This window comes from Grus americana, chromosome 14 (genome assembly GCF_028858705.1).
Source record: "Grus americana isolate bGruAme1 chromosome 14, bGruAme1.mat, whole genome shotgun sequence".
Taxonomy (NCBI): domain Eukaryota; kingdom Metazoa; phylum Chordata; class Aves; order Gruiformes; family Gruidae; genus Grus; species Grus americana.
Genome location: NC_072865.1, coordinates 12,425,006 through 12,448,616, shown reverse-complemented (window position 1 = coordinate 12,448,616; position 23,611 = coordinate 12,425,006). Strand labels below are relative to the sequence as shown.

Genomic DNA, 23,611 nt, shown 5'->3' with positions numbered 1-23,611 from the left:
CTCCTGCCCCCTCGAGCCCCTCTTTCCATCCGGGCTGCTCCTCAGCTGGTACACCTCCAGCCCCCTCAGCACCGTCCCAGTCCCACACAGCCCCACGAGTCCCCTTCCAGTCTGGTGCAAAAGCCTGGAAGAGGATGTAGAAGCTGAGGAATGGCTGAAGTGAGCCAGGAGTTCCTTCTTTTTGGTCCTCCTCCATCATATTCTGAATGTAAACCATGTCCAACAAGAAGCAGGCTACCATCAGCTATAAAATTAGCACAGGGGTAAATTCAGGCTCGCAAGGAGGACTGTTGACTGTACACAGCCTCCCATGCTTCTCCTGTCTTGTTTGAAAATTAAATATCTTTTGTTCCATGCCCTAACCTTGCTCACAGTTACTAGAGCAGGCTCCAGGGAAAGGCAGCAGGATGCTCCATTTTTGGCTCCATTTCTTTTCCTCCTGTTATTGGCACGAGACCGCTGTGCATACAAGTTCAGTGGGATACATTTCATCATACTCTGCTGCTCCTAATGGGGCTGTCTTTTGCATTTCTTTTCTGTTTATCTTTTCCCCAGGAAGTTCAGCGGAAAGTATGCATCTCGTGATGAAGGTCCCTCAGCTGGACTGGACCATTTTCAAGCACAGCATCAGCATAGCATAAAAGCCAGAGGGTTGTTATTATGGCCAGGTTAGAAAATATTGGGTTTTTTTATTTTTTTCCCCCTTGTTTAAATACAAATTCTCCTCCCTCCCGAAATGTAACCCAGAGTTGGTGACTAGCGGGCACCAGTGGGTCGCAATCTTCTTGTCCAAAGGGGTAAGGGCTGCTCAGGAGGGCACAGCGACCCCGGCCCCCGAGGACGGGGCGCATCCAGGGCATGGCATGAGCTTTGGGGAAGGTAAGCGGGCTGCCCTGCCTGCTCTGCCCCCAGTCCCCGGGCAGCCTCTGCAGTCCCCTGCCTCCAACCTGCCTGTGCTGTGCTCACAGCCCTGCCCTGGCACCGCAGCTCTGCAAGGTGCTCAGCTCTTCTGCAGGGAGAGGCAAAAACGTGCTGAGGGACAAGGACCAGCCCTGCCAGTGCCTGGGAGCATCTTCCGTCCCAGCACCACTTTGTACCGTGCGGTCCCAAGTGCCGGCACAGCGATGGGGCCATCCCAGCGCAAAGGCGAGGAGAGAAACCAGCCGCCCTCTGCCAGAGGGACCCCAGCCCCAAACAGAGGGAGGATGCCAGAGCTGGAGAGCCAGGGGAAGGGCTGCTTTCTGCTCCTGGGAAATGAATATACCTGCCTCATCCCACAGCCCTGAGACCCCCCATGCTGCTGCCCCGGCACACCCTGCCACCCCGGGAATCAAACGGGACGTGCTGTGCACCAGCTGTAATTTCCTTTAATAATACATCACAGGAGGGCTGGCTCAGCAGCCCTCCTCTGCTCATCCACCTCCTCGTTAGCTTTACTCTGCCTGCTCCATTTAGAGCCGGCACGCAAATTAATGGAGTACTAATCAGCTGGGGAGGAGCTATTAATAGTTGCGTGGGTCGCCTCCTTCCTCCCCTCTCCTGCCCTCCCCCTGCCTCCATCCTGGGGTCCCCTGTGCCAGGAGGATGGGGGTACCTGGAAGAGCTCGGAGTCGTCGGTGCTGTACTGGCTGGAGTCGGTCTCCGAGTGCTGCCCGCACCACTGCAGCTCGCTGAAGCAGCTGGCCGAGTCAAAGTCGCTGGCATCCAGCTGGGACAAATCAATCTCAGGGAAGTCGGAGTAGAGGTGCTCCTCGCCAGACACCTCGTACTGAGGAGAGAAGGGAAAGGGGGTGAGCCCACTGCCACACCGGAGGGGCAGGCAGCAACAGGCAGCAGCAACCACCTGCGGAGACAGCCGGTCTCCCCGCATGCCATCGCCTCTGCTCGAGCCCATTACTCAGACCCTCTTTCGAATCACCTTTGGCAAGTGACTCCAGGAGCAATTACACGGCAGTGGAGAGCACAGAGAGCACCTCTTCACTGCACATCTTGCACATCAGTTTGCACAGCCTGGCACTGGCACTGCTGGTTACTGAAAGACACCCTGCAACTGCCACCGAGCCCCCCTTCTTGCATCCTGCGCTGTGACAAGCATCGAAACAGCAGCGTCTGCACAGGAAGAACCTCATCCCCTCTGGCGAGCAGAAGCTCTAAGCACAGCTCAGCTGCCCGGACTGCGGTAAAGCAGCTGCTGGTGCTCTCTGGAATGCTGAAGCCATTCCTGCCTTTGGTGCCCTAAAAGGGTGACGTCCAGGATTATCCAGCTGCCCTGGGAATCGGCGGTAACAGAGTGAGGCAACAGACTCGGGTGCACACGAGACAGCAACGCACGGGGCCAGGCTCCAGTGGGCGGCTGCACACCCTGTCAGCATGGCTGCTCTGTCCCCGTCCCTGTCCCCGCCGCGTGGCACTGAGCTGCCTGGGGACAGTTGCTCTGGGAAGCTGCACGTCCTGCATGTACCGGGGCACCGCCAAGGCAATACGGACCCTGGTCCCCGTGTCACACATGCAGGATAAGAAAAATGGCACAGAAACAAATCGATGTCCAGGTGCACACGGGGCGATGCGAGCTCTAGGAACCGAGCTAAAAATCTCCATTTAACCACAGAAAGTGGCTGGGATCTGCCCTGCTTCTGCCTGGCTCCCAGCTGCTGCCTGGCCACAGAGCCCCACAGCTGCATCCAGCACCCGGCTGCATCCAGCACCCGTGGGCGCAAGGGCTGGCACCAGTGTGGCCCTGCCTGCACTGCCGCTCGCTGCCTGCACCAAGCCCTCGGGTCACGCTTGGTTTTTTCCCCTGACATCAGGCTCAAACGCGGAGGGGAAAGGTCTGGTGCGACTCCTCCCGGTATTGGCTGCCCAGGGGGAGTTTTCTGGTGATGAGGGAAGCAAGTTTATTTACAGAGCAAATGGATTTTGGAGCAGGTAAACATCTGAGCACGTGAGAGAGGCTGCAGGGGCAGGAGAACATGGGCGCCTCCCCTCCTGAAGTGCCCTGGAAGGGTCTCCTCTGATGCTCAATGGAAAGGAAAGGGGATTTCAAACAGAGCTGCAGGAATGGAAAAGGCAGTGTTTCTTCCTCTTCTCTTTTTTTTTTTTTTTCAGTTGGGATAATCTGTGATTATTGATTGTGTTCCCATAGGCTGAGGAGCCTGTATGCCAGTGCTCCACACCGGGTGTAGGATACCCTGTGCCACACCAAAGGACCCTCCTGTGCACCACCCCGCCACCCCCTCACCCCCAATTTTGCATTTCTCACCTGCTTTCTGCCCCATTCCCTCCCCGGGGTGGCAAGGACAGGGTGAGCAGTTTGGAGGATGCAGCAAGGGCAAGAAAGAGCAGCTTCACAGCCCGATAGCGAGCTCCTGCAGTGTCCCAGCCACTGGAGGGGGTGTATGAGGTAGACATCCACGAGCGTGGTGCCACCGAGTATATCGGGCACAAAAAACCCCCTATGTAACCCCCTGAACGGCTCCGGGATTTGGATACTCCTTGTGGGCCCCCCAAGGCTGGGGGTCTTCAAACCTGCCCTGCAAAAACCTTTGGTCCCCGGGTGGTCAGAGCTCATGTAGCTGGCCAAAGGTCCCCGTCGTCATCACTGCCAGCTCTGCGGGACACAGATGTCACCTTTCCCCCAGCTCTCCTGTCCTCTCTGCTCAGGGGCATCCTGGGCTGCTCTGTGATCAGACGTCCTTTGGCCTTTCAGATGTGTCCCTTACCTGCTGTGGCTTGTCCCTGCTTTCCTGCCACCACTCTTGAGCCTGCTCCAGAAAAAGTCCTACAACAACTTTGGCTCCCCCTTCTCCCCAAATATTCCCATGGGAACACAGGCAAAGGCTTTTATTTTTAGAAAAGCCATACATACATATATATATGTGTGTGTCTGTGTGTGTGCGCGCGCGTTCAATTAAAAATAGCAAAGCAGTCAAATTCTCCCATTCCTTTTGATATGCCACAAGGGAAAAGATCCTGGTGCTGAGATCACAAGGAGCAGCTGACACCAGTGCTCGGGACGTCTTTTGATCAACTCCACAGATGTGACATGTCCCCACTGGCAACAGGGCTGGGTAAAAATAAACTCCTGCAATCTAATGCTGCTGAGCTGCCCTCTCTGGGTGCCCCGGAGGCAGGAGTGTTCCGGCACTGCCACGCTGCGTGCAGCTGTCCCGAGGCAGCGGTCGGCAGCAGATGCTCCCAGGTTCCTAGCTAGCACAGGTCAGGAATGCCCAAAAACTCAGCTCTGCCTGCATCGGTCCTCCTCCTCCTCAGAAAAAGCGGGGAGACGCGTTGCCTAGTGCAGCCACCCGCACGGGCACCCGGCAGGGCATCGCAGCATGACGCTGCGGCTCCAGCCAGCCCCCTCTGCTAGAGAGGGTCATTTAACCTGCCCAGCCACCAAGGACTTGAGTCCCTGGAGGGAACCCATCACTCCCAGCACCGCTAGCCCGGCACTGAGCGCTCAGAGCAGAGCTGGCCGCAGCTCTGGGCTGGCCGCAGGGGTGGAGGAGGACCCAGCCCCCTGCCCGGGTAGGGGGTGGCAGTGATAGGGAGGCTGCCTGTGGGCACTGGACATCATCTGCTCTGACTTTCCCTTTTCCCACCCTTTGCATTTCCTGCTGCCTTGGGAGAGGAGTGAACTTTTGTTCTAATTTTACTTGGGAGTTTGTAGGAAGATCAGCCATGGGTTCTTGGTGTGCAGCCAGCAAACACCCATGGAGACATGCTCAAAAATTCAGAGGCATCCTCCAGCCCAGACACCTGGCCCGTGCACGCCGCAGCATGGCCGCAAGCAGAAAGCTGCTGGCAGCTCGTTGCAACTTGTCTGATGAATCCCTGTTCCAGGGAAGACGGATGCCCGGGCAGCTATGCAGGAGCCCCCATGCCACAGACTTGCATCCTCTGGGGGAGCAGGAGCCCATGCCTGGGCATCCCCTCTGGCAGCAGGAGCACCCCACAGCAGCACCATGCGGGCAGCTGCACCTCAAAGCCAAAGCTAACAGTTGGAGGGCATTTGGGGAAACAGCCTCTGCTCAGAGACATCCTCCTCGTCTTTCTTTAAAACGTGAACCAACTCTGACCTCAGCCCTAGCAGAAACGCAATCGCAGTTACAGGACGAAGAGGCAGCTGATGCTCGCTTGCGTGTCGCAAGGAGCTTCACCTCTGCAGAGGCTTTGCTCGCTGGGAGGACAGAGCATTAGCGTTTTTATTCATTTACTGCTGAGCTCGGACAGCCCTTCTCCGCTGCGAGGAGTTTATAACTAACATCGTGGGAGCAGGGGTTGCCCCGGGAGGCGGCAGGGACCCTCGCGCTGAGGGTTTGTGCTCGTTTCGTGCCTCTGCCGAGGCTGGCCAGATCCGGCAGCAGCAGCCGTGCTGTGCGTGCCCTGGGACAGCCTGGAGAGCAGAAGGGCTCTACGTCCGCTGCGGCTGCACCGCCCGGCTGCCAGTCCCACCATCCATGTCCACCATGGCAGAGCTGGCGACAGCAAGAAAACACGAGGGACAATCTCCAAACTGGCAGGCAAGGACGTCCAGAGGTCACCTCGCCAAGTCTCCTGTCCCGGGGAACCTCGGCCGCACCTAAACCTTTCCAGACAAGTACCAGCAGGGCCTCTCCCCAAGCACGGCAGGTGAGGAGGGGCCAGTTCCACCCCCAGCCTGCGCTATGCCTTCTCCTGGAAACGCCATGCCAGCAAATCAGTCTGAGAGCTGCTGGTGGCTCCGTGGTCAGCATCCCTCTGTCTCCGGGGGCTGCGGATGGAAGAGCTCCCGGGGGCTCTGGGGACTGCACCCACCAGGGCAACTGCTGCTCCGACTCCCTGTCCCTTTGCAAAGCCCCCGATCTTTGCCCTTCCCAGGGCAGTGGCAAGGTGGAGAGGGCGAAGAGCTGGCATGGGGGTTAGCTCCATCTCCCTGCCTGACCGTGAGAGTGGCTGATACAGGTGACCGTCTCTAGTGTCCCCAGCAGCTCTGGCGTGTGTCCTGGGCTGGACCTGCAGCAGAGTGAGGGCAGCCACTGCCTGGAGCCACATCCAAGGATGCCCCATTGAGCACAGCTCAGTGCTGGCTCCCAGTGTCGTGGGGACAGCAGGTGGGACGTTTCCCCTTTCGGGTCCTTCTGCTTTGGAGCAGCGTTCACTCTGATGCGGGAGCATGTGAGGTCTTATCTCTGCAGACACATGAGGTTACTCTCCAAGCCCAACTCTAATTCAAATATTGGATTAACGAGACCGGAAATGTTTTCCTCTTTTTCAGTGTCAACTTGGGCTCCTCAGACTAAACCCCCTGGTCAGCAGGGCTGGAGAGGCTGGCTGGGGACCGGCTGCAGGCTCTCGGGAGCAGCCGTACCCAGCGAGCCCACCAAGAGCGGACCTCGGCTTCACGTGCGTGCAGCCAGCCTGTGAGGGAGCAGGCAGCGCATGGCCCTCCTGCCTGCCAGCCTGAAAACAGGCTCCTGCCACCTGGAGTTCAGCAGCCTTCAGGCAAATGCTGATGCTTTGGGGTTTTGCCTTCCCTGCAGCAAGCCTGGGAGAGAAGCAAAAGGGCGATGCCACCTCCAGGCACTGTCTTGGAGGAACCGCAGCCCGACTGCCTGGCAATAGCAACCTAAATCAGGGCAAACAAGAGAGCTCAGCTGGCCATCGCCTGCGGTGCTTAACTGGCTCAGAGGGGCTGGGGACGGTGCAATGACCGTGACGAAGAGACCTGCAGGTCCTCTCCTCTGTCACACTCCCGACAACAGCACTGGTAGAAATTGTCCTTATCTGCAAAACCCCTAGGTTGAGCCCCTTGAAGTTGTGGCCAAGTATTTTGCAGCGAGGCTCCGAGCGCACCGGGCGATGGCACACGCATTGTACTCGTGCTTACTGAGCCTGCAAAAGTTTCAGCTTCTGAAGTCTGCCGGCACGGAAGCACTGCTGGACGGGTGCAGCGCCTTCGCGGGAACTTAATCCCGTTTAATCCTGGGAGGCCAGATTTGCATTGCCGCCTGCATACACGGCCCCAGGACGCTTTGCAATTGCCTTGTCACTCACATGCCACTTTGCTGTGCAGAAAAAAGGAAGGAAAGCAGCAGCCTCTCAGAGGGGCTGAAGGAACCGGCCAGAAACAGGCAGCCCATACACTTGTCGAGGAGCCGAAGCACTGACTCAGCCCCACACGGAGCCTCCTCCTTCCCCACAGTCCAGTGCCTACCCAAAGTATTAAGGGATAAATATACATCCACACGCGCTGGAGACAGAGCCCCAAATTAGCCAGCAGTGTTTAGGCTGGGACCCAAACCAGCAGAAGGTGAGAAATGCCGAGAACCTGCAGTGCTGACTCCTGCCAGCCCTCCCTCGGCGGCACCGGCAGCGCCAGCTCCCAGTGCCTGCATTCGTGGCCGGCCGCGGAGTTTCCCCCTCCTCACCCTCACCCCAGGCTTGTCTCTAAAAAGGAAAGAAAATCCTTGGGCAGGGGTTTTGGAGACAGCCGTCCGGCCTTATCAGGGAAATCCATAATTACAGACTGCTTGAAACGGGGATTACAGCCATGCAGGGAGACAGGCACCGCGGCTGTTTCACTGGGAGGAACTCTTCCCCGGGCAGGCGGCAGCGGGCTGGCTGCTAGTGACCCACTAACTGCTTCGGGTAGGTGGGAGCCCCACTCGGGCAGGCAGGGACGGGTGCCTGCAGACCCTCAGCACCCTCCCGGGCCGCCCCAGCACCGGAACAGGGAGGCGATGGGGGCAGGCAGCCACCGTGACCCGTGCCGGGGTCAAACCCAGCCCCGTCCACCCCTTGGGTCCACCTTGCTGTCCCTGGGCTCCCACCCAGGAGACGCGGTCCCCATGCGGTCAGGCCACCAGCACCCTGCGGGGGTGAGGCTGGGTGCTGCCAGCCCCTTACCATCCCCAAGGACGCACCAGCTCCCTCCCAGCCCTCCAGCCCAGAGGGACCTGTGTGGGGCAGGCAGCCCCCCTCCAAGCACCGGGGAGGAGGGCAGAGGTGGGGATGGAGGAGAGAGCTATAAATAAGTGTAAATACAGCAAGGAGGCACCTGGCCAGAGCTGTGAAGGTCACTGGAGTGTGTGCCAGCAGATAAGCAACCCCCCTCCCCACTGGCATTTGACAAAATGTCACTGTGAATGACGGAGAGGCAGTGTCAGGTTGTGCCTTGGCCCGGCTGCCCCTCGCCAACCCCCGATATTTATAGCCCGAGAGCCCCAAAGCAGAGGGTGAGCAGTCCCTCCTTGGGAGGCAGCAAAGGCAGAGGGGACCCTGCCTGCAAACACAGAGATGTGGCACGGCGGAGGGAGGCAGGAGGAGCGCAGAGGCAGCGCCGTGCAGCAGCAGGCTGCCGCTCCCTCATCCAGCTCCCCAGTTTTGGGGGAAAAGGAGCACAGGAATCTCCCAGACTCCTGGGTCTGCACAGAGGCGTGCAACACCTCGCTGTCCTGCTAGGAGCAGGGCATTTCACCTTCTGCACTCTGTTGATTTTTTTTTTTAATTTCTACTAATCTGTTTTAACAATTCAGCCCAGTAGAAAGAAGAAAAACCAGCACTAGCATTTAAAGCCCGGACAAAACAAATAGCAGGTTGATCCTTTCTTCCACTCGAGCTGCTCAAACACAACTGCTGCTTGTCCGTGCTGCTGTGGCACGTGGGAGCCACCACAGCATTGCCGGGCCCCATGCCGGCCACCCTGCACCGACACGTGCGGAGCAGCCACCCTCCGGACACAGCCCATGGAGCGCAGAGCGGCAAGGGGAGGGGGTGCAGGCAGCACCAGGCACCCAGCCCAGCAGCACCAGCAGGATGAGGGGTGCTCAGCGCCAGGCTCTGAGCCACGGCCCGAGCGTCAACACAGTCTCACTTGCTGACTTTTGTCTTACATTAGGAGGGTGTAATTAAGATCAACCATGAGATGCCAGTAATAGGAAATATTAAACATTAACTGCAAACAATAAACATGAACTTGCCAGGATATCTTTGATATGGAGGAAAGATGGCAGAAATTGCACTAAACTATCCCTGAGTCACAAGATAGAAAAAAGGAGCCTGAGATACTGGTAATAATGACCTGAATAAACAACACTCTGCTGGAACACTTTAAACAAAGGTGTGTCGGGTTTAGGAAGAAGGGCAACAGCAAAGTATATCACAGATTATAAAGCTGAATGTTCACACTATACTCGGCGGCCGTTTATTTGGGCTTCAAATTACAGAGCCCACTTTATTTCTGCCTGAGCTCCAGGACTGGCCAGCCCAGGGCTGCAGGAGCTGCCAGCAGTGCCACGGCAGAGATGGGGAGACCCCCGCAGCCCCAGCCATCCCGCACAGCAGCCAAAGGACCTCCCCACTGCTGGCACCCTCTGGCACCACCACTGCTGGGGCGGCACCGCCGAGCGCCCGGCAAGGGCAGAAAAGGAGAACCGATGGTTGTTTTGCCCCGTGCAAGGAGAGGAGGCAGCAGGTAGACACAGCAGGGAACGGGCCGTTCCCAAAGAGGGACGCTCCTCTCTCAACACCAGCTAATGGAAACAGCACCTGCCAGCTGCCGCTATTGCCAAGTGCCGTGCCGTGCCGGCTGCTGCTGCTGCCATGTCCCCGGGATACAGTCTGCCAGGCAGAAGGCTGTCTGGGCAGTGCCAGCACGCTTGGGCACACACAGCAGGCTGATACTGGTGTCTCCTATTGCAAGAGAAGTGTAACGGCTTCATCCATACCCCCCGAGCCAAACTGCAGCACCTCATGCCAACCCCACCAGCAGCCAGTGTGGCAAACGCCACCCAGCACCCACTGATCCCCGCACAGCAGAAAGCAGCAACCCCAAATATGCACGTGCCAGCGGCTGTGCCATTGCCCCGGTCACCGATGGGTGCTGCTGCAGGCAGCGGAGCTGGCACTGCTCCATGGCATCAGGCAGGCAGGGCACGGGCTGGGTCCTGAACCCTGGTGGTGTTTTCTAAGAAATTCCTTGTTATCTGCCCCAAAACCAAAGGCAGGACCAACAGACAGCAACCAGCATGTGCTGAGCCGGGTGGTGGGAACTGAAATGTCCCATCAGCTCAGGAGGTCTCCAGCCCAGCCATGTGATCCTCTGGCCATGGGGAGAGAGGCACAGGCAGGAGCAGGCAGGAGCAGGCAGCTGTTGTGCTTCAGCAAGATGCTCACCTCCTCACCGCAGCATCTCTCCAGTGAGGCAGCTCAGCCTCCCGGGGCAAGAAGGATGGAGCAAGAGGTGGTGTGAGCCCAGCAACCTCGAGGGGCTCTGCACAGGGGATGCCCAGCGGGACGGGGAGGAGCAGGGGCCATGGCCAAGGCCAGTGGGGGCATCGAGACCCTGAAACTCTCAGGGCTGTTTCTCCAGGCAGACCCAGAGCTGGAGGTCGCAGGAAACGCTGTGGCCCCGCGAGACAGGCTGGGGAGCCCCAGGAGCGGGGGTGCCCCCAAGCCTCAGCCAGGCCGGTGGCACAGGGGGGCCAGGCTGCGCCACGGGAGGGGGCAAGTGCCTGACTCACAGAGGAGCTGACTATTAGCCAGTTCTGCTGGTCACAAAAATTCCCCATGATTGCAGCTCCCTCCTTTTGAAAGGAAGACATGAGCAGGCGATTATTTTCAGACCTTCCTCTTCTGATGGCCTAGCAGCCAGCAGCCACGTGACGGCCGTGGGCAGAGGGACGCCAAGCGAGGCGGCTCCCCTGGGGTCAGGGTGGCTGTGGGAGCCGGAGGAGGAACAGCCCTGCCCCTGCCCTGCTCTGGCCACTGGCCCCTTTGGAAGGTTGGTCACCAGCTGATGGGGCTCCACGAGGCCCTTTCTGTCCGGAGGATATTGCAAACGTCCTCCTGTGGCACAGCCCTCCCCAGCTAACACCAGTTCAGCTCCGCAGGCACTGTTTGCCCTGGCACTGGCAGCTCTTCAGCGAAACCACAGGCCCCTTCACCCGCCTCTCAGCTGGCTACAAGAGCAAATCCCTGCCAGGAGGGAACTGTCCCTGCAGCTCCCCTCACTACGAGTGAGGCTGCACCAGCGGCAGCACGCAGAGGAAAGCACAGCCACTGCCCCCAGGCAGCGTGGTACACCGTGTTGTGCCACGGCAGGTTCCCGCTCCAGCTCCAGAGCTGCCCGGGCTGCCTGGGCCAGCCCAGCCTCAGCCGTGCTCCCTACCCGCAGCCACAGCCCGGGATCCTCTGCGGTGTCGTGCTTGTAAATCTCCCCTTGGCTTTGCCAGGAGCCACAGCCGCAGCGTGTGGTCCCGGGAATCCCTGAACTTCTCCCAGGCAACTGGCAAAGGCAACGTGGGGAAGCCAAGAAGCTTTCAGGGTCCGCGGGAAGGCAGCAGGGAGCAAGCGTGCCGGGTGGGCAGGCTCTCGGTTGCACCGGAGCCACTTGCCCCGTGGTGCCCGGAGAAGTCTGGGGGTGCTGCCTTGAGGCTGTGAAATGACAGGGCAGGGGAGGCCAGCTCGGGGTGAACGTCGGTACTGAAATATCCTTCTCCCCTGACTCAGGACACCAAACAGAGGGCTTTCTGGGTGGCAGCTAGTGGGAGGTAGTGGCTCGGCACAGAGCCTGGCTCTGCCACGCTTGGCGAGGCGGGGGGTGTGTGTGTGTAATTCCCAGCACATTCTGGCGCTCCGTGTCAGCAGATCCACAGCTGTGAAATGGGAGCTGAGGTTAAAGCCAGCCCAAATCCTGTCCCTTTACGGGCACATGTGAAGAGTGGTTGGAGAGAACCTGCTGACTGCCGGAGACCACAGCCTGACGTTATCCCTCTGCCAGGTCTGTGGCCATCATCTGCAGGATGCTCTTCACCTCCCCAAGCCACAGGCACCTTTTCGGACCTCGCTGTCACTCGCGTGCAGAGCAGGCACTGTCTGGGCAGCCTGTCCCCTGCCAGGAGCACTCCCAGTCCCTTTTGCCAGGGAGGTGGCAGGCAGGGGAGGGAGGAAAGCATCTCTCCTGCCTGCCTGCCTGCCTGAAGGTTCTGTACCAAAGCTCAGAGGGGCGTTGCAGCCCCCCCACCTCCCCAGCCATGGAAGACAGCGCGGTGCCCCACAGCATTCGGTGCCGCCTGCGCTGCCGGCAGCAGAGCACCGTCTTAGCGCTAATCAGGACGAGGTGGGAGACAGGGGAGGTTCAAGCTGGGGTTAAGAAGGCGCAAGGAGGATCTTCCCGCATTAGCCTGACCTCCCAGCAGGTCCGGCCCCGACGCTCTGCCACCACAGGCACGCTCCAGCGCTGAGGGTCAGGGCACCATCACCAAACCCGACCCACTGTGACCCTCAACGGAGCCTTTCTCCTGCCAGACACCAGCTGTGCTGGCCCTCCCGCCCGGGGGGGGCTTTGGGGGAGCCCCCACTATGCCTAGCTCCCACACGAAAAATGTTTTCAGCTGCAGGTGTGAGGCCTCGAAGGATGAAAACTGCTGTGGAAAGGGCAAACCCACAAGGATCTGCCCATACCCTCCCGCCAGGACCGTCCATGTGTGCCAGGGCCCATATCCCGGCAGGGGTGGAAGCACCAGCCCTGCCCAGCCCTCCCTGCCAGGCGGGCGCTGCCGGCCACCCCTCGCTGCATCCCCCTGCTGCAGGGAACGGGCAGTGCTGCCCGCGCCAGCTCCTGCCTGCTGCCCTGCATGAGGCCCTGGCACCCTGTGGTGTGGACATGCTGCCAGCACCTCACTGCTCCCCATCACCAGGGTCCCCTGTGAGAGCGAGGAGAGGGGTCCCCCCCTCCCTTTCTCCTGAAGTGGGGGCTCCCTCCTCTCCCCCCTTCCAGCTAGACCCATCAGCCAGGCACTGCAGTCTCCCTGATTAAATTGCTGCCCGTTTTCTGCACAGCGCCTGGAGGTGTCCTGGCTGGAGATGCGTCACCACCCGGCGTGGTCACCGCTTGGCTCTGCTCTGGCACAACTCTGCCCGCACTCCCCAGGAAAGCCGGTGCAGGGAGAGCCGGAGTGCCTGAGCATGGGTGGGCAGGCACAGCACGGGCGCTGCTGCACCTTGGGCTCTCCCAGGCAGGGCTGTGCCAGCCCCAGCATCCCCAAACTGCAGAGAGCCAGCACAGCCACATCACCCCTTCAGTGACTCAAACCACCTAAAAAAGTGGTGGGGAAAGGGGATGCCAAATAGCTGGGTATTTTCCAGATGGGCATCATCAGTGCTAGGAAACCACTGGTATTAACTGATCAACAATAGCGATACTATTCCAATTATTACAGTGGGGAAACTGAGGCACGGGAAGGTGACGTGAGAGCAGGTTACAGCAGGTCCCATGACACAGACTATGCACATGGCTCCCAAGGTGGATGGCAGAGGCGTGATCCCTGAGCAGCACCTCCGCGGCTGCCGTGCCGGCGCTCCCGGCACTCCCAGCGCCTGCTGCACTTTCACTAGCACAACCTGTTTGGCCTGGGGATTTCCCAGCGCTACCAACCCGCACAAGGCTTTGCTGTGCCTGGGTCGGCACCGGAGCACTGCCGGTGTCCCGGGGAGTGGCGGGTGTCCCAGCCAGGCCACCGGGGCTGGGGCTCTGTCCCTGCTTTTTACCTCTGCAGGGAGCATTTCTGGGAGCCGCGGCCAACCCGGCTGCTCCTCCGAGCTGTCCCCCGCCTCGGGACCGGGTGCTCCTGTCTCCCCCCTTCCTCCGCAGACAATTGACTCACCCCGGAAAGAAACTGCTCCAAGATTTCCAGATAGAAAAATCCCTCCAAGGGCAAAACGCTCCTTCAGGAGCGCATACAAACCGGGGTGATCACCCACATGCACAAAGCCCCTGTGAGGGACCGCATTTTTCCCCTCCGCAAAGCTGCAGCCCGACAGGCTCGGCAGGGCGCGGGGCAGCTGCGCACCCAGGTGGGGTCCAGCCGCTCTCCGCTGCAGCTGGGACCCCTCTCCCCCTGCCAAACCAGTGGGGGTGAAGCCCACAAACATGACTTCCTATGCTTAAATCAGACCCTTTTACTGGCTCCATGTCCTGTGCCAGCACCCCACAACCCTGCGCTGAGCTTGCCTGCTCCCAAGCCATGCCTCGCCCCCATTTTTGACCCCAGCTAATCCAGGGGTCGACATAAAGCCAGGGACCTCGGGGCAGGCTGGCTTGAAATCCAGATTTGAAATCAGGATCCGACAGCCTGGTGCCCAGGAACTGGTCTGACCCCACATTCCTGGGTCGGGAGCATCAAAACCAAGGGTCCCTTCCAGCGCACAGGAGGCCACCTCAGCCCTGGCAGCTCCGTGGCCCACATGGGCTCAAATCCCTGCGCCGGGCTCGCAGGGGTTAAGGCGCCTGCTTGGTGTGCCACCTTCATACACTCTGAATGGTCCCAGCGCCTGGCAGCGCTCCTCAGTCATGTGCGCAGCTCCAGTTACCGGCCCCGCCACCGCCTCTGCGCCTGGCTTGTATCCCGTCCATCTCCCCGCTCCACGGAGGCCATGCGTCTCTCACGGCTGCCTCTGCTCCCTGTGTCGGGGGCTGCCGGGTGGGACTGCGGCCAGGTGTCCCTGGGCAGAGCCTCCAATGTCACCTTGGAGGGGTGCGCCACAGCTCCAGCTGGGCAGCGGCAGGGACAGGAGAACCCTGCCCAGTCCACGCACGCTGAGCCCACGGGTGAAGCTGCCTTCACACCCTCCTGCCACTGCCAGATGGGAACGAGCCACCCCTGTGCCTCTGGGCCCCGGCAGCGCGGGCACGGCACGCAGCAAGCAAACCCCTCGGCCTCTCCATCCAGCGCTCCTCTGCGAGTGTGGTTTCCAACCGTGGGCGACCGGGTGGGGCTGCGCGTCCCCAGACCCAGCCAAGCCGTGCTTGGTTATGCAAACTGCAGTGGGAGCTGTTTCAACTAGTTGGACTGCTGCCTGGCAGTCAGGTGCCTTCTTCCTCCTCCTCCTCCCAAAACGGCTGTCAGTCCCCTGCGGGCAGCTGCCCAGGCTCCTGCGGGTGCCTCCATCCCCACGCTGAACACGCCGTGCCTGCTGTGAACAAGGGGCTGCCCCTCCCTGGGGTGCCCCTGGAGGTGGGGGCAGGCATGGGGGCTCACTGTCCCCCGGCATGATGCGCTGTTATCCCTCAGCACAGCTGTGAACCAGCCCCGTCAGTGGGTTTCACAGTCCCTGAGGTGTCCTCGAGCGTCCCGGTACTGCCAACGCAGAGCGTGCACCACGGGCAGTCAAAGGAAAGGTTGTCCATGTGCAGCTCGCACCCACACAACACCCATCATGCTCGGCCAGGGGCAGGGAGCCGGGGCTGTGCAAGCCCCAGAGTGCAGCAAAGGTGGGGAAGGGGCTGTTTGCCCCACTGCTGGTGAGCTTTGCCCAGCACTGTGGCTGTGCTGGCACTTCCCACCCTGTCTGCATCCTTGGTGGGATGCAGGAACCCAAGCAAACTGCTCCCTGTGACCTGCTACGATCGCAGTTTGGAAGGGTGCAGGAAAAAACAGTCAAAGTGCTGTGAGCCACAAAGGAGGCCTCTGGCAGAGCTGGTCACCATGTCTGTCACCGGCTGGCTCAGCCACAGTCACGTCTCATGGCCACGGCTCAGTCAGTGTTTGGCTTTGCCTGGAAAAACTCTCCCCAGGGTAGGAGGAGAGAGGAGCCAGCACGTGGAGAGAAATCTGCTCCAAGCAGCCTCCAACATGTTGCAAAACAGGGGAAAAAACCCAGACCTGAGCACCAGGCATCTTCATGCAAATCTCATCCTTCCCAAGCCGGTACCAACCTCACACTCTGGGACTGCAGGAAATCTGTAGCTCGGCTCTGCACCGGGCTCTGCACTCTTTGCACAACACTTTGGCCTCTCCTTAAATTTCAACATGGATTGCTGGGAACTTCATATGCCACCAACTGAGTCAGCAGAGGCCCAGCAGCCCCGGCTCCGGCAACGAAATGTTCCCTAACCACCCTCCGGCTGCTTCCAGCAGCTCCAGCAGTATGGCCAGGACACTCAATGAATTAGCAGCTCCCCGAGGCGATAGCTGACACCGTGCTGAAAAGCAGGATGAAGTGGGACGAAGCCAGGCACCCACCTGCACCAGGGCTGTGGGACTCCCGCCATGGATGGTGTCCGACCCAGGGAACCCAGGTGGGAATGCAGAGAGGGAGAAGTGCTGCAGAAACAGCCTTTGCACGGCTCTTTGGAAAAGGAAGAGGATTCAGCCAGCCTACCGTATGGAGAAGAGAGACACCAGCCCGGCTGCACCAGCCGCAGTGCCGGAAGAGGGAGCTGACACCAGGCTGGGGTGCCACAAGAGATGGCTCCATCCCTGCAACATGTTTCTTTACTACAAACTTCTGTGCAACAAAATAAGGCCTTTGCCAAACTAAACGGGCCCCGAGCCAGCTCCTTCCAAGGCTCCCTGGGATGCTCCACACTACCCATCCCTCTGTGGGTGCCAAGATCTTGTCACAGGTGTCGGTTTTTCTGTTTGGGGTATTTTTCCAGTTGATGCTGGATGTCCTCGATGAGCTTTTCCGCAAAGGTGGCATCAAGCTGGAGGAGTGGGGAAACCTTCCTGCTCGGAATAGTAAAACCTGCTGGCAACGCCGTAACGCTTCACCAGACACTGCATCTAAATATAGACTCCTCATTTATTACCCTGCCGGCTGCTGGATTTGGTGCGAGAGGAGCCAGGGGGCTGCACAGATGCTCCCCCTCACCCGCAGCTGGGGACTGCCCGTACACATCCAGTGCAGCAGCTCCCAATGGCTTAAACAGGGTTCAAAGCATAAAATAAACCACGACTCTTCTCCCCGGGTGTCTCCTGAGAAATGGGGCTGGTTTGCTGGTGAAATGCCGTGGGTCCAAATCCCGCTCTCTGCATCCCAGGAGGGTTTAGAGATGCACCAGGCACAGGTCCTGCCTGGGTGGGGAGGGATTCCCCCTGCTCCTGGCGAGAGCAGCGGTGGTCCCCAGGCCTCCCGGCAAAGGATGCATGGCTGCCCTGAGCCTTCCCTGCTGATGAAACGCAGGCATGCTTCCTCACCCAAACCGCTCGACCCGGCAGCACTTACTGTCTCCCTGGGACTACGGGCAAGAGTTCGTTTCTGCCAAACGCTCAGGTCACACCAGGATTTGTTCCTCTGTTGCACATCCCAGAGAGAAGAAAACATGCCTCAAAATTTGCCAAGGTTTTCCTAAGAGCTGTGCTGGAAATGTGGTGCTGGGGGGAAGGAATTGATGCTCAGGGCAGGGCAGGCAGGGGAGGATGCTTGGGACAAAATCTCACCAGGCTCAGCTCTGGGACATGGTGTGAAGGCAGCTGCCACGGGGCCTCAGCCAGAGGGGTGAAGCCCAGGATGCCGTAAAACGCTGCTGGCTGCCACCCACACTCAGGGGCTGCTGCGAATTGCCGCGCACGGCACTGTTCCTCAGGCAGCCGACCCCGTGCTGCCCTGCGCAGCCTCCCTACCCCGGGCCAAGCTGCACAGCTCCTGTGGGGGAGCGTCTGAGGGGGTGGGACTCGGTGGGACCCCAAAGGTGCTCCCACTAGAACTCCAGCACTGATCCCAGTCCACGGCCCCGTCAGAGCCATCCCAGAAGATGCAGGGCTGGTGTGAGCTGCCCGCAAGCCTCCTGCCCCGGCAGAGCAAGCTCCTGGGACCATTCCTGCTGCTCTCTGGCGGGGACATCGGAGCAGGGACCCATTGCAAGAGGCAGATGGGGCAGGGAGCCATGTTCCTGTGGGTGCCATCAAGCCCCAGGCTGTGTGCTTGCTGCCTCCATCACCACATCTGGGAAAAATGCGTAAAAAAGAGGCTGCACTGCAAGCCGGTCCCTACCCCCGCACGGCCGGGAAGCCAGGCTGGGCCAAGGCGCTGCTGGCTGCTCGCAGCAGCCATCCCCCCAGCTCTTGGCGCCGAGTCCCATTGAGACGGGGCCAAGCAGGACGGGAACTCCAGGCATCCTGCCTCCTGCCGCCGGCGCTCCCGGCCGGCCGGTTCACGCTGGGACACCTGCTCCCCGGGTGGCCAGGGCGCCCTGCTGCCACCGCTGCCAGCCTCGGCCACGGCTCCTGCCCCACGACCACAGCGCCGGCCAAAGGAAACAGCCCCCTGGCTCCCCAGCCCACCCGGCCTTTCCCCCCAGCCACCCCACTGGCCAAGCGGGCAGCTGGGAAGCGGTGGGAAGGAAGGGGTTAAGCCATTAATCGTCCCTGCTGGAAAGTGGCTGGACCCAGGGCCCATGGCACCCACAGGAGTGCCAGTTCTGCACCCCACGCACCTCAGTATTGGGACCACCCAAGGGTCTTGAAAGGGGCATGGGTCTGCTGGGGGCTGCCTTGTCCCGCCAGCAGCCGGGCCGGCAGCGTACACTCCTCCGGGTGAACTGGATCACATGGTGGTAGCGGCAAAGGCAGCGTGGCACCCGCTGCACCTGTGCCACCACTCACGTGGGGACCGGGAACCTGCCAGGAATGCACAGCACTCCTCCTGCACGCCCACCCATCACGCACCCTCGTGCCGCACACTCATTGCACACCCGCCCATCACACACCCTCCCGCTGCGTACTGACCCATTGCACACCCTGCCCACCCTGGCGTAGTGAGGGTGCGATGCAGGCACCCTGAGCATCCCCTGGGCAGGGGCAAAGGTGACTCCTGCTCCTGAGCATCTCAGCCACTGGCTGGAAGCTGAGCTGGGTGGCTGCAGAAACAGCCCAAGGCCCCCAGACACAAGGGATGCTCGCACCATGCGGGGACAGGCAGAACAAGGCGTGGGGCTCATGCAGGGTAGCTGAAAAAGCCACCCTCCAAATGATGGGTCTTTGGCCCCCATGGAGTGTCCCTGCCGCCATGGGGGCTACAGCGAGACTGTTCCTGCCACCGGCCCCCAGGGACCCACAGCAGCACAGCGGGGAGGGAGCTGGGGCTCTGCGAGCCCACGGGAGCCGCATGCCCACGAACATCCCTCAGTCCAACCCTGGATACAATGGGATGCTCACAGTCTTGAAATTCCCATTCAATCCCTTCTTGGAGACCAGAGATGGGGGACATGTTTTGGCCCCTCCCCCCCAAATCTCACCATCTTCCAACCAACCTTCATGTTTTCATAGTGTGGGGAAGCCTGAAGCAGACTGACTCTCACTGCATCCCCAGGGTCAGGGTGAGCTGGGCAGTCCCAGGCTATGTTCCTCAGCCAGACCTTACAGATGGCAACAGCCCTTCTTTTGGGGGATTGTCTGGGCTCACAAGGCAGAACCACACCAGAGACCACCCTGTGCCTTTGGGGGCTACTCCCCCTTCTCCCATTGTTCCCTGCTCAGGGACCGTCCTATGCACAAAGACTTACAGCAACCCAAAACCCCGAAACGTGATCTCTGGATGACCTCCTCCTCCCTGTGCTGACGTCTGCTGAAGCAGCAAAGAGGGGACACACGGATGCCCAGCTTCTGCCTCCCCCTCAGCCCCAGAGGCCTTTCCCCTGCTTTCCCCAGGCTCACAGGGGGGCATAAACCCTTGGGCAGTAGCTGGTATTTGGGTGACGGGCCACGGAGCACTGGGGATGCAGAGCCACGAGCATGCGCTGCTGTTGTTCGGGCAGACAGCAGCAGCGCATGCTCCAGCAACTCTCCCACGGCCGCCAGCAAACACCCCCGGGACCCCCGAGTCCAGATGTGAGGGGTGGCAGATGGGGAAAGAGCTCAGAGGGGAGCAGAGTCTGCCTGCCTGCAGCTCTGCCCTCCCTGCCTGCAGCTCTCTGGGCTGGGGGGGGCCTCCTGTGGCACCACTGCTTTTGCCCCCCCAGGACGGCAGCTTATTTTGGATGGTGACATGTGCCCGGTGAGGCTTGGCTTCCTGCTGTCCTGCTGGAAGGAGCCCTGTCCCCATCCCTGACGGGATGCTCTGCAGCAGGCTCCTTCACCCCAAACAGCTCACATCCCCTGGCTGTGCCGCCCTCAGTGACCCTCTCTCACCTTTCCCCGCAGGAGGATTTTGCTAACGCCCGCCAAGGGATTTGCAGGTATAAAGGGCTCACTAAGTGCTAACCATGCCTGTGAGCCGGCTGGCATCCACCTTGGCAGACACCCAGTGCCATCCCGGAGAAAACTCTGTAAAAATCACACCCCGTGCTTGCCCCCCTCCGCAGCCCTGGGCAGCCCCTCGCCCCGGCCATCGGCCCTCGCCAGGGCCACGGGTCCCGCGGGAGGCAGGCAGCGCCCGGGCAGCGAGCGCAGGGGACATCCAAAGAAGGAAAGGAGTGGAACGGATGGAGGAGCCGGCTGGGCTCCCTGGCCAGCCAGCTGGCCCATACTGTAAAAGGAGTGGGAACAGGGACTGCACAGCTCCGGCTCCAGCGGTTTTAAGATGGCTGTGAAGCCGAGAGGAGGAGGAGGAGGAAGAGGAGGAGGAGAAGAAGGAGGACGGCATTAACCCTCCCAGCACCACACTGTGGTTGGGGACCCTGCGGTGAGGATGAATGGCAGGTTTCCTGAGGCTCTGCTTAACAGCAGATGGACCGGGGTCCCCCCGACTCCCACCCGATCAAATGCAGCCAGTGATGCTTTCAGGCTTGGCAGCGCCCGGGCAGGAGATGCTGCCCTCAGAGTGGGAAGGAGGAGGAGAAAGAGGAGGAGGAGGGGGCGGAGGAGGAGGGGAGGGGGAGGGAGGGGGAGGAAGAGGCACACAGCAAATGCCTGTGGGAGGAAGGTGACCCTCCATGGGTGCAGGACACTCAACAGGGCCTCGAAGCCCCCTTGAACATGGGCTCCCTCACACCGCCCCCAGGAAAGCACCCCACCATGGGCTCAGCAGCACTGGAGTGGGAGGGAAAGGGGCACCCATGGGTGCCACCCCTCTAGGTGCCTGCCTGTCAGCACTGCCACCCCTTGCCAGCTGCTAGGTGAGGAGCAGCAGGGCTCAGTGATTGCTCAGCTTCCCTCCTCTTTTCCCTGTGGACACACACATGAATAATCACTTTTTTACTGCCTGAGGTTTTCCTTTAAAAACATTGGGCTTGGCCTTCCTTGTGCTTTTCTGTAGGATTCATCAGAACTGCAGGAACCCAGGCGCAGCGACTGGAAGAGCAAAGGTATCGGGCACTTAACGGCAACTTCCCTTCTCCAGAATGTTTATTGGTCATTGACGTCAAGTAATTATTAAGAATTATTAATTAAGAAAGCATTTAAGTGCGTTGCTTTTGTTGAGGTTTTGTCATTACAATTAGTTTATCGGCCAACAGGAGAAACATCAGCCTTTGCAGTCGCTTGGAGTGCAGCAAAGCGCCTATAATTAATTTCCCTTTCCGCAGCAAGTGTTTTGCTTTGACCTACCTTGGGGACTTGCCTTTTCAGGTGTGCCAACCACAACAGCTCTGGAAACACCCAGCCAAAGGGACCTCAGGAGGCTGTTGGATGGGAACACCATGTCCCCTCTAGCCTGTTCAGAGGCAACTACGCGCGGATAGTGGCTCTTTTTGGGAAAGCACCCTGGCCAGGCACCCCGAGCCTGGGGAGCGAGCTGCAGAGTTAATGGGGTTCAGTCCCACGGTCTCTCCAGGGCCACCTTGCCATGCTCCCATGCCACCCACTGCCACGTCCCTGGCTCTTATGGCACCCACCTCCCCATGCCAGCACTGACGTCCTGCTGCAGAGCGGCTTGCTGCGGGTGAGAGCTCAGGCACGCTGTCATCCGCAGCCTCACGTGACGGGTGATCCGGCACCGGGCGCTGTCCCCAGGCACGGGCACCCGGCGATGCTCTGCCCCGAGGGGCTCAGGGCAGGCAGAAGACCAGTGGGCAGCGGGGCAGGTGGCTCAGGGCAGACGGCTCTGTGCAGCCATCTGGGGCAGCTCGGGCAATTGCAGGCTCTGGGGGCTCCCAGCCCCTCTCCTGGCCAACCCCCCCTTCCAGAGGCACAGACCCCCCCTTCCACAGGGGCAGCAGTACGAACCCACCCAGAAAGGGTCATCCCTGCTCACTTCACTCCTTGCCTGCCCGTGACCAGGAGGGAGGGCCACAGCACGGGCAGGCAGCCACGCACCCCGTCTCCTCCCCAAGAAACCGGCCAAGGCCCGTGCGGGTGTAGTCTTTGGAGCAGCAACGTCTCCTCCCTCCCTCACCTGGGTGACCTGCACACCACAGCTATCGCCTGGCGAGGTGTCCCACCAGCCATACTTTGAGAGATTTTCTTTTTATATCCTCCCCATCCTGGGGAAGCGGCTGGCTCCCAGGTGCTTGGCACTGAGAGGCACTGCTTTGGCAGCCCAGCGCTTTCCAAGGGCTCCCCAAAGCCCCTCGTATGCTGGCAGCACCCAGTGCAGGCAGCAGCAGGCAGCTGGAGGAGTGAGCTGGGCCTGGGGGGTGCCTGGTGATTGGGACAGCCCCACCAGCACGAAGCAGGGGAGAGGACGCAAGATTTGTGCTCGGACTTGCCCGGGGCGTGAATTTTGGTGGGTTATTGCTCCCTGATTTCCTGAGTCCTCTGGCCCACGGGAACCTGGGGCTGCACCCTCACCTCTTACAGCACGCTCTCCTCTTGCCATCTACTCTGGCCAGCCCCGTCCTTGTACCCTGTCCCCCAGGGGAACACGAGCCTGGGAGGCCACCACGCTGCACCCGGTGTGCCTCTGAGACAACGTGAGCCCCGGGGAGCAGCACAGCTCCTCAGCAACCAGGGACAAGGTACCTGTGCCACTGCCACCCCATCCCAGCCACCTCAGCGCTCCCGTCTGCCTGCTGCCTCAGAGACCCATCCTGGGGTGGGCAGGGCAGGACGGGCAGCGGGACACGGTGCACACCAGCAGCACCAGCATGCTCGGCTATGCACACACGGAGCGCGTGTGTCGGGAGCTGGCCCCGGCAGGCAGCACAGGCACTGTGTGCTGCAGCTCCTGCCTCTCTGGTGCGTGCACACGCATGCCCTTACGCACGCCCACTCATGCAGGCCTGAGGCTAGCAGCGATGTGGCTGCTCCAGCACCCAAACCCCCAGCCCATTGAGCACCCAAGCCCCAGGCATGGCTGGAGGGGGTGGCCAGGAGGCAGGTTAACCTCCCGGGAGGCTGGGCTGCCTCTTGGGACGGGGGCTTGAGCACTGCCCTGGGCTGGGATCCTGCCTCAGCCCAGGCACAGCTGGGCAAGCCTCAGGATGGTCCTTCCAGCAGCCATTCCTGCCCGCTCCTGTGTCTGGTGGGGCTACGGCGGTTCCTCCCTCCCTGGGAAAGCCAGGGTGCCAGTGGGGGGGTGAGGCTGGGAGGGGGGCTGGGGAAGCAGGCAGGCTACGGAGCCTGTGTCCCCTGAGCCGCAGGCAGCACAGTTGCAGCCTGTGAGCAGAGAGTTCCTGCAGCCCCTTCCACAGAGCAGGCTGCAGGCGACTGCAGCCCAGGCACCCGCAGCCCTGTGCTGCCAGGCTGACGCTGGTGCAGCCCCTCGCAGCCCCAGTGCACACACGCGCCCCCCAAGTGCAGCACAGGAGGGGCCGGCAGCCCCTGCTCAGCAAGTGGGTCAGCTATATATAAAGAGAGCAGCCCCAGCAGTGCTGGCACCAGGCACCTTCCTGCCTTGCATCATCGCCACCCTAAAAACCGTGGCCTGAAGACAGTGGCTGGCTCAGCCAGGGCTGTGGCAGCCGTGATGCCAGCACTGCTGAATCTGCTCCTTCATAGCCATCGCCCCGAGGGCTATCAGCCCTGTGCCC

At 60.6% G+C, this 23,611-nt stretch overlaps 1 protein-coding gene across 1 annotated transcript in view; it reads right to left on the bottom strand.

Moving 5' to 3' along the window:
- The window catches only part of PPARGC1B (PPARG coactivator 1 beta), a 54,916-nt gene that overhangs the window by 17,334 nt on the left and 13,971 nt on the right, over positions 1–23,611 (bottom strand). Inside the window, exon 2 of the mRNA XM_054841414.1 lies at positions 1,595–1,768. Within this exon, the coding sequence (XP_054697389.1) occupies positions 1,595–1,768 (174 nt within the window). The remainder of the gene's footprint in view (positions 1–1,594; positions 1,769–23,611) is intronic.